Source organism: Salvia splendens, chromosome 3 (assembly GCF_004379255.2).
Source record: "Salvia splendens isolate huo1 chromosome 3, SspV2, whole genome shotgun sequence".
Taxonomy (NCBI): Eukaryota; Viridiplantae; Streptophyta; class Magnoliopsida; order Lamiales; family Lamiaceae; genus Salvia; species Salvia splendens.
Genome location: NC_056034.1, coordinates 14,977,714 through 14,985,033, shown reverse-complemented (window position 1 = coordinate 14,985,033; position 7,320 = coordinate 14,977,714). Strand labels below are relative to the sequence as shown.

The following is a 7,320-nucleotide window of genomic DNA, read 5'->3' as shown; positions in this document are numbered from 1 at the left end:
GAATTTTTGATTTAGGGAAAAAAAATGAGGAAAATTCAAAATTTATGTATTTATATTAAAAAAAATCAGGAAAAAAATTAATAAAAGTTTGTGTATTTATATGCAAATAAATCTATTAAAATATATATGGAGTATGTTATTACGTTGGGTAGTGATAATTGGTTTGCGAGAGGTACAGTACAAGCAGTGGCGGAGCCAGAGATTTCATAATGGGGGTCCAAAATTAAACTTCAAAAAAAAGTACATAAATTAAATTATAAGGTTCAAAATGTAAAAGTCAAATGCAATCACATCATAACATTTGTCTTCTATTCTTCTTCTGAAACCGCTGCATAATAGTTTCATTGGTAACTTTAACAAACACATCCTTTTCGATGTAAGGAACTAAGCAATCATTCAATAGTTGGTCTCCCATGCTATTACGTAGAGAAGTCTTGATGATCTTCATTGCTGAAAATGCTCTTTCTACTGATGCAGTGGCAACTGGTAAGATCAATGACAACTTAACTAATGAATAAACCATTGGAAAAACTTCATGTTTCTTTGTAGAAACCATCTTTTGAGCAAGACCACTGATTCCTGATATTTGTGAAAACTTTTCATCTATGCGCACATCGAAAATAAAGTTCTCAAGTTGACTTTTAAGCTCGGACAAAGCAACTTCAGAAAATTCAGAAGGATAATACCGTGCAAGACGAAGCAGCTTCTCCAAATCAAATGCAGAAAATAAATCCCTAGGATCAAAACATGACATGCATAAAACTAAGTCTGTGTTGACTTCATCAAAACGTTGATTCAACTCTTGAGCTTGCAAGTCAATAACAGAACAAAAGAGCTCAACTCGATAATAGTGGAGATTCTTCATTTTTCTCAGCTCTACGTCTTCCTTTTTATGGTTTCCAACATGATCTCTTAATCTTTCTTTCTTGCGCCAGACCGTAAATCCCCCTGATACAAAAGCATCTTGTCCATTTCCGTGGAGTCTTGAAAAAAGATAGCAATATAAACAAAAAACTGCTTCCTTTGTAACACTATATTCCAACCAATCCTTAAATTCATCAAACCAATGTGAGACAAATTTACGTTTTCGATTTCTATCTACTGTAGGACGAAAATCATGATTACGTGGTTGACACGGACCTTTAAGTAAGTAAGCTCTGCGAACTTGTTCTATTAAATTTGGTGGATAACTCATTATATCAGGTCGTTCTCCTGGATCACTTGGAAGATTCTCTAAATCAACCTTACTTTTATCTTCATTCGATAATTCTTGAGGTTGAAGAAGTGAAGGTTCAACTGATGAAGAATCAACAGAAGAAAGTTTCTTGAAATAACGATCCATATACCTACAAAAATAGTCAACACTGATTAAGTTCAAAATATTTGATATTTTCTGTATGCAAAACTATTAACACACACATCAAATAAAGAATTGGAGTTATAAAATTCCAACTACAGAACCACCGTAGCCATTGAATTACATAAGCTATCTTCTTTCTCCCCCTTTGAATTATTATTGCAGCCAAACAAAAAAACAACCTATGTAGAAAAATTAATTGAATAATTATATTTGAGTTTTGAATATGTTCTAGTTTACCAGATTTCAGACTTGGAACGACAGAATGAATACACTAAATTCAGACTTGGATTGGAACGGCAGAATGAATACGCTAAATTAAGAGGCACGATTCATATATATTTTGCTGAAACCTATCTCTAATATTATATTTATTATAAATTATAATTATTGTGAAATTACTAAAATACCCCTAAGTTTTTTAAGAATTAGTGGGGGGACCATGGGCCCCCCTGGCCCCACCCTCCCTCCGCCCCTGAGTACAAGGTTTGGTGTTGCATAAAATTGTGTATTGGCGAAGATTGAAGTGATGACAGAGATATAGAAGGTTTAGAATTTAAGAAAGAAGCCCCTATAGCTCAGTGGTAGAGCGCCAGTCTTGTAAACTGGAGGTCTGTAGTTCGATCCTGCATGGGGGCAATTTTTAACATCTTTAATTCAGATTCATTTTTATTTTTGATACCTAAATCTTCTTTAGAAAACAAAATAGAAATGAAATATTATTTCACCTTCTTTACCATTTTCATTTTCGATCTCTATACCTCTATTATTACTAGAAGAAATGATGTCATACATACTACAACTTAGATATGCAATGCAAGTACTACAAGTTTAATTGATAATTTACACTTTGTTTGGAGTTAGAGGAAGAAATGAGATGCCACTTATCTTATCTTACATGAGCATCTTATCTAAATACTATATTTAATTTGATTTTAATAGATTAAAAAATGTTATAATAATTTTTTCATGTATATTAAAGCTCTATTTTTAGCATATCATTTCTCTATTATAATAGAACCAGTATATGTTTTTATTTATGGTATGAAATTGAAATATTTTCATATGTTATGAAAAATAAAATATAAAAAAATATATTGTTTGATTATGGAGGATGCAAAGTATAATTGTGATAACCACAAAACGGACATAATCATAAATGACGATTAAGGTCAGGTGTTTATTCGTTTATTATGACAATGATTGAAATCTTAGTCCCATACCCTACACTAGCGGCCCACCCTACCTTCTCTCTCTATTTATTTTAGCGGTCATATTACAACTATACTCCTATATAAGTAGGCAGGCATCGAATTAATCCAAAATCCTACAACTCCAAGAATAGCTAGCTGTTGTGCCGCTGCGAGCTCCTCCGCCCCAGCTGCATATTGTGCTGGACGAATCATGAGCCGCATTCGTTCTTCTTCCGCTCTCTACATTGCGTTTCTCCTCCTCCTCTTCTCCCTTTATGTATCCGTCATTGCCGATGAAAGTGAAGTTGGTTAGACACTCTTTCTCTCCCATATATCACTTTAACACAGCCCTAATTCCTTGATTGCCGAACATTCTCCTATTTTCATCCAAATCGTATTTGCTAGTAATTCTTTCTTTTCTTTTTGATTCATGTGAAGATGCATTCCTCAATCTGATTTTTCTTGAGTATTGATGATGTCAGAAATCCATTGTTTTAATTTATTTTACCTGAGAATTAGTTCAATTCAACATGGTTTGATCTGCCTAAGTTGAGGATCATAGTCATAGAAGATGAGTAAATTAAGGAGGAAGATAGGACGAATTAATGGTCCTTTGACAGAAAGCGCATTGAAAAATGTCTCATGGAGTATTGTTTATACGCATAATATTGGCAATTCGCATCTTTGACAGACAAGAATATGTCCACCTGCCTGACTAAGTTTTATAATGTCTTAATAAATAACTTATGCTATGGTCGCATGCATGTGAACCAGGTAAGTTTGCATTTGCAGTAATTGTAATTTATAAGTATATTATGTTTCCAAGATAAAAGCATTGTTTACTTTATATCCTTTTGATGCCTATTCCAGCTCAAATCTTAGTATACAATCTACTAGCATACAAAGATTCCTAATACTATTGTTTTTGAGGCATAAAGCATGCAGCATTGCAATCTTTTATCAAAGTGAATCTGTTGCTTTTTCATGTCCTGCATTGGCACAACTTAAGAGTAATGTGTGCTGTCTGAATCTTGCTTTCTGTGTTAAGATGGTTTGCTTTGAGCTGTATGATGAAAGATTCTAACATGATAATCCGGAAATGTTGTATCTATGTACATATGCTTGCAACTGATCGGTGGAATTGAACTACTCTAAGATTTCCATTCTTAACAAGTTATTTCACTCACTTATTCTTCACAACAGAGGATGAAAGGCCATTTACATACACCCCAGGTGCTATGAAAGGGCCAGGGAAGTGGGCTGATCTCAATCCGAAATGGAAGGCCTGTGCAAACGGGAGACTTCAATCTCCAATTGATCTTGCCGACGAGAGAGTTGAGGTCATGCCTAAACTAGGCACTTTGAAAAGGAAATACAAGCCAGCTCCCGCTCTAATAAAGAATCGGGGCCATGATATTGAGGTATACAGATCACACTTGGAACTGGAGTTGAGCGACATGTTTCATGTAATTACTTTGTACCGAGCAAACAATTAACCAATTTTTATCAGATTGTATGGCAAGGAGATGCAGGGGGTGCTATACTAAATGGAACGGAATACAACCTACTACAGTGCCATTGGCACACTCCTAGTGAACACACTTTGAATGGGAAAAGGTTTGGATCAATTCTTCTCGTATCTCGACCATTACCAATACTAGCGTTCGCCTGTAACTGTACTCTTCCTCGAGCAGTCGGACTATATATCATATGAATGATTTCTTCGCATGCAGATATGAATTGGAGATTCATATGGTTCACAACAACTCCCTTGGTCACCTTGCTGTGATTGGTGTCACATACAAGCTGGGACGTCCTGATCCCTTCCTGGCTAAGGTGAGTGGTTTTCAGTTGGTCTTCATCTCGTGTCATTGATATTCTTGAAGATCACTGTATGTTAGGAGTTTCTGATGATGTCTTACCGTCGTCCCACAGCTTCTAGAGACCATCAAAGCATCAGACCATGATGGGAATCATTTGGGGGTGGTTGATCCTTGGGAGATCAAGTTCGGGAGCAGAAAGTACTACAGATACATCGGCTCTCTCACTGTTCCCCCCTGCACAGAAGGGGTTCTCTGGACAATACTAAAGAAGGTGAGCCGAAACAGTATCAAGAAAGGATTTTGCTGTTGAAGATGTCTGAAACTCTTCTTGTGATGCAGGTGAGGACTGTTTCAAGGGAGCAAGTGAAAGCATTAAGGGATGCTGTCCACGATGTAAGTGCCACTGTTCCATCACTCGATGATTTCTAAGTTTCTTACATTAAGTCAGCATGTTCATCCTATGTTACATCCCGTGTTTCAACCACAGATTTACATGTTCCTTATTGTTACTTCTCGTTCAGTATGATCCTTGTTGTTACGGCTCGTTTCAACCATAGACTTACATGTTCCTTGTTACATCTCTTTCTGAACCATCATGTTGAATGAATTTGTAGGGATATGAGAGGAATGCAAGGCCAACACAGAGCTCAGATCTAGAGGTGTACATGTATCGTCCGGCTAGTTAATTAATTAAATACTTACACGGTTGTATATGCTATTCTTGGAGCGGTAATAATTTTGGAATAATGGACAGCAGAGGATTACTGTGCTGTGCATTTTTATGTGTATTTTGTTAAATTCTTGATATATTTATCAGTAGAGTTTGTCAATGTAAATGAAAACACTCACTATGAAATTGTCGTATTCGACGGCCATGTTTTGTCAAACTTGGAAACCAGCAACTCCAGAACCACTGGTGATACTGAGACTGAGGGGGGCCTCTGTCAGTAGGTTTGTATCAATCTCTCAAATATTGCCTGGTCAAGCCAAGATTTAACTAGGTCAGATGCAAATAGAGACATCTACATGAGAGTGAGGCACCCTCCAGCTCTGGAGACTGTAAAAGACTTAACTGAATTCTTTTGGGCCTATTTCAAGAAATAACAGCACACTAACTAATATATGAAGCAACCCAAATGAAACCGGACTTTTTAGACTTGTCAATCATACAACACGACTCGACTAAGCATGCACTCACATTCAAGCTGCCATCCCCATACCACCAGCCAAAATGTGGCCAACTAATCCACATTCTTCATGCCTTTAATAGCATACTTGGTAGACACTTGAAAACTTGCAATTGGGCAACACTAGGTGTGCACAAACCGAACCGGACCGGCGGTTAACCGCCGGTTCGGGCCCGCCGGTTCATGAACCGGAACCGGGACCGGAACCGGCGGTTTGAACCTGCCGGCGGTTTCACGGTTCATAAAGGCCGGTTCAGGTTCGGCAATATATTGAACCGTGAACCGGCAGTTCGGCAGTTCGAACCGCCGGTTCAAAGGGTCAAATAGTGTTTCGTAGGTTAGGGGTTCGTAGGGTTCAAGTAGGGGTTTAGGATAGCCGGCGGTTTACAGTTGGAACCGGCGGTTTTCGGGTTGAACCGCTGGTTTGGGAGCCGGTTTCCCCCGGTTCCGACAACTTTTCAGAGGCTAGGTCGTAGATTCAGTGTTTAGACCTGCAAAAACCGGTCAGAAACCGCCGGTTTTCGGTCAGAAACCGCCGGTTTTCTGATGCAAACCGTGGACGAACCGCCGGTTTCGGGTTGAACCGGCGGTTTCGGCGGTAAACCGGCGGTTTTCGGCAGAATTCAAATTTTCAAATTTTTTTTGTTTTATTTTTTATTTCATCCAATTTTACTTCATTATTCCTTGCCCCATTCTTGAGTTTTCAGAATTTCATTCTCAATCTCCATTTCTCTATTCTCTCATCTTTCTCTCTAATTGCGCAAGTTTAATTCTACACTTTCTACTCACTACTATATTTGTTGTGCTCATAATTTACCACTTCTTTTATACTTCATACATACTTCATTCCAAGTCCATATTACTTTCATTTATCAATATATTCAATATGTCTTCTTCTCGTGGTGGATCGGGACGTGGTGATCGGGGCAAGGGAATAGCCCAAGATCAAAGTACTACGCGTCCCTCAAAATCTCGACGACCTAGTCGTCGAGATGTTATGAAAGAGGTTTCCCGAGTGGCAGCCGAACGCATGCAAGTAAGTAATGAAAAATTTGTTTTCCAATTCATATTTCAAAATTTCATTAATTTTTTTTTGCGTTCATACTTTTAACTTCTACGTACATAATATTTGTAGATGGAAGAAGATCATAGGACCGCCATGCTACTTGCTGAAATGTAACAAGGTGGGGGTAGGGGAGGTCGTTCCCAACAAGATGAGGAGTTCGACGTTACTATATCGCCGGACTCGGACAACAACGAGGATAGATCGCATTCTCGTATTCCTTCTAGCACCGGCGGAAATGAAGAGACGCCTCCCCCTCCACCCGCTAACCCGACAAAAGCTTTGAAATCATACATTTTTGTCAAACACTACAAGAAGGTCCCGGTGGTGATTCCAAGTCCTCACGATCCGAACTCTCAAGAAGAGACTTCGGAGTTTCATGTTTATTGCAACTATTGCGATAAAGTGTACAAATGGTCCGCCGGTGGTGGATATGGCACCCTCCGTCGCCATTTGGTGACAAAGCATCCGGTAGAATGCGGCACTACCTCTACCCAAAGCCAACTAAACTTCCAACCCGCCGGCTCGGGTTCGTCAGGTACGCCTCTATTTAAATATGAGAAAATGAATTTTGATGATACAATGACTAGATGGGCGGCTATGAAGCATTTGCCCTTTAATGTTTTTGATGACAAAAGTTTTGAGGTTACTATGCAAAGTGGTTTGAATGTAGCAATCAAAAGAATAGGTATAATGA

At 38.4% G+C, this 7,320-nt stretch overlaps 2 protein-coding genes and 1 non-coding gene across 3 annotated transcripts; 2 read left to right on the top strand and 1 right to left on the bottom strand.

The window, feature by feature from the left end:
- Positions 1–292: 292 nt before the first annotated feature.
- LOC121796640 lies at positions 293–1,460 on the bottom strand. Its single transcript, XM_042195448.1, has 2 exons — positions 1,141–1,460; positions 293–483 (listed from the first exon to the last, which is right to left on the bottom strand). The coding sequence occupies exons 1-2, from the start codon at positions 1,340–1,342 to the stop codon at positions 293–295; spliced, it is 393 nt and encodes a 130-aa protein (XP_042051382.1). The 5' UTR covers positions 1,343–1,460.
- Positions 1,461–1,924: 464 nt separating this feature from the next.
- Positions 1,925–1,996, top strand: TRNAT-UGU. The gene has a single exon. It is a non-coding gene; the product is annotated as a tRNA-Thr (tRNA).
- Positions 1,997–2,668: 672 nt separating this feature from the next.
- LOC121793926 (alpha carbonic anhydrase 4-like) lies at positions 2,669–5,209 on the top strand. The gene is made up of 7 exons (XM_042191950.1): positions 2,669–2,858; positions 3,754–3,971; positions 4,061–4,167; positions 4,284–4,386; positions 4,486–4,644; positions 4,713–4,766; positions 4,988–5,209. Exons 1-7 carry the CDS (start codon positions 2,762–2,764, stop codon positions 5,057–5,059), a joined length of 810 nt encoding a protein of 269 aa, XP_042047884.1. The 5' UTR covers positions 2,669–2,761; the 3' UTR covers positions 5,060–5,209.
- The last annotated feature ends 2,111 nt before the right edge of the window (positions 5,210–7,320 follow it).

Excerpts from the sequence above, each read along its gene's own strand:
- LOC121793926 (XM_042191950.1), top strand. The coding sequence starts at position 2,762 with ATGAGCCGCATTCGTTCTTCTTCCGCTCTCTACATTGCGTTTCTCCTC. Across the intron at positions 4,387-4,485 it reads CTGATCCCTTCCTGGCTAAG|CTTCTAGAGACCATCAAAGC; the intron begins GTGAGTGGTTTT and ends GTCGTCCCACAG. Across the intron at positions 4,645-4,712 it reads TCTGGACAATACTAAAGAAG|GTGAGGACTGTTTCAAGGGA; the intron begins GTGAGCCGAAAC and ends CTTGTGATGCAG.
- LOC121796640 (XM_042195448.1), bottom strand. The coding sequence starts at position 1,342 with ATGGATCGTTATTTCAAGAAACTTTCTTCTGTTGATTCTTCATCAGTT. Across the intron at positions 484-1,140 it reads CAGAGCTTACTTACTTAAAG|TTGCCACTGCATCAGTAGAA; the intron begins GTCCGTGTCAAC and ends TGATCTTACCAG.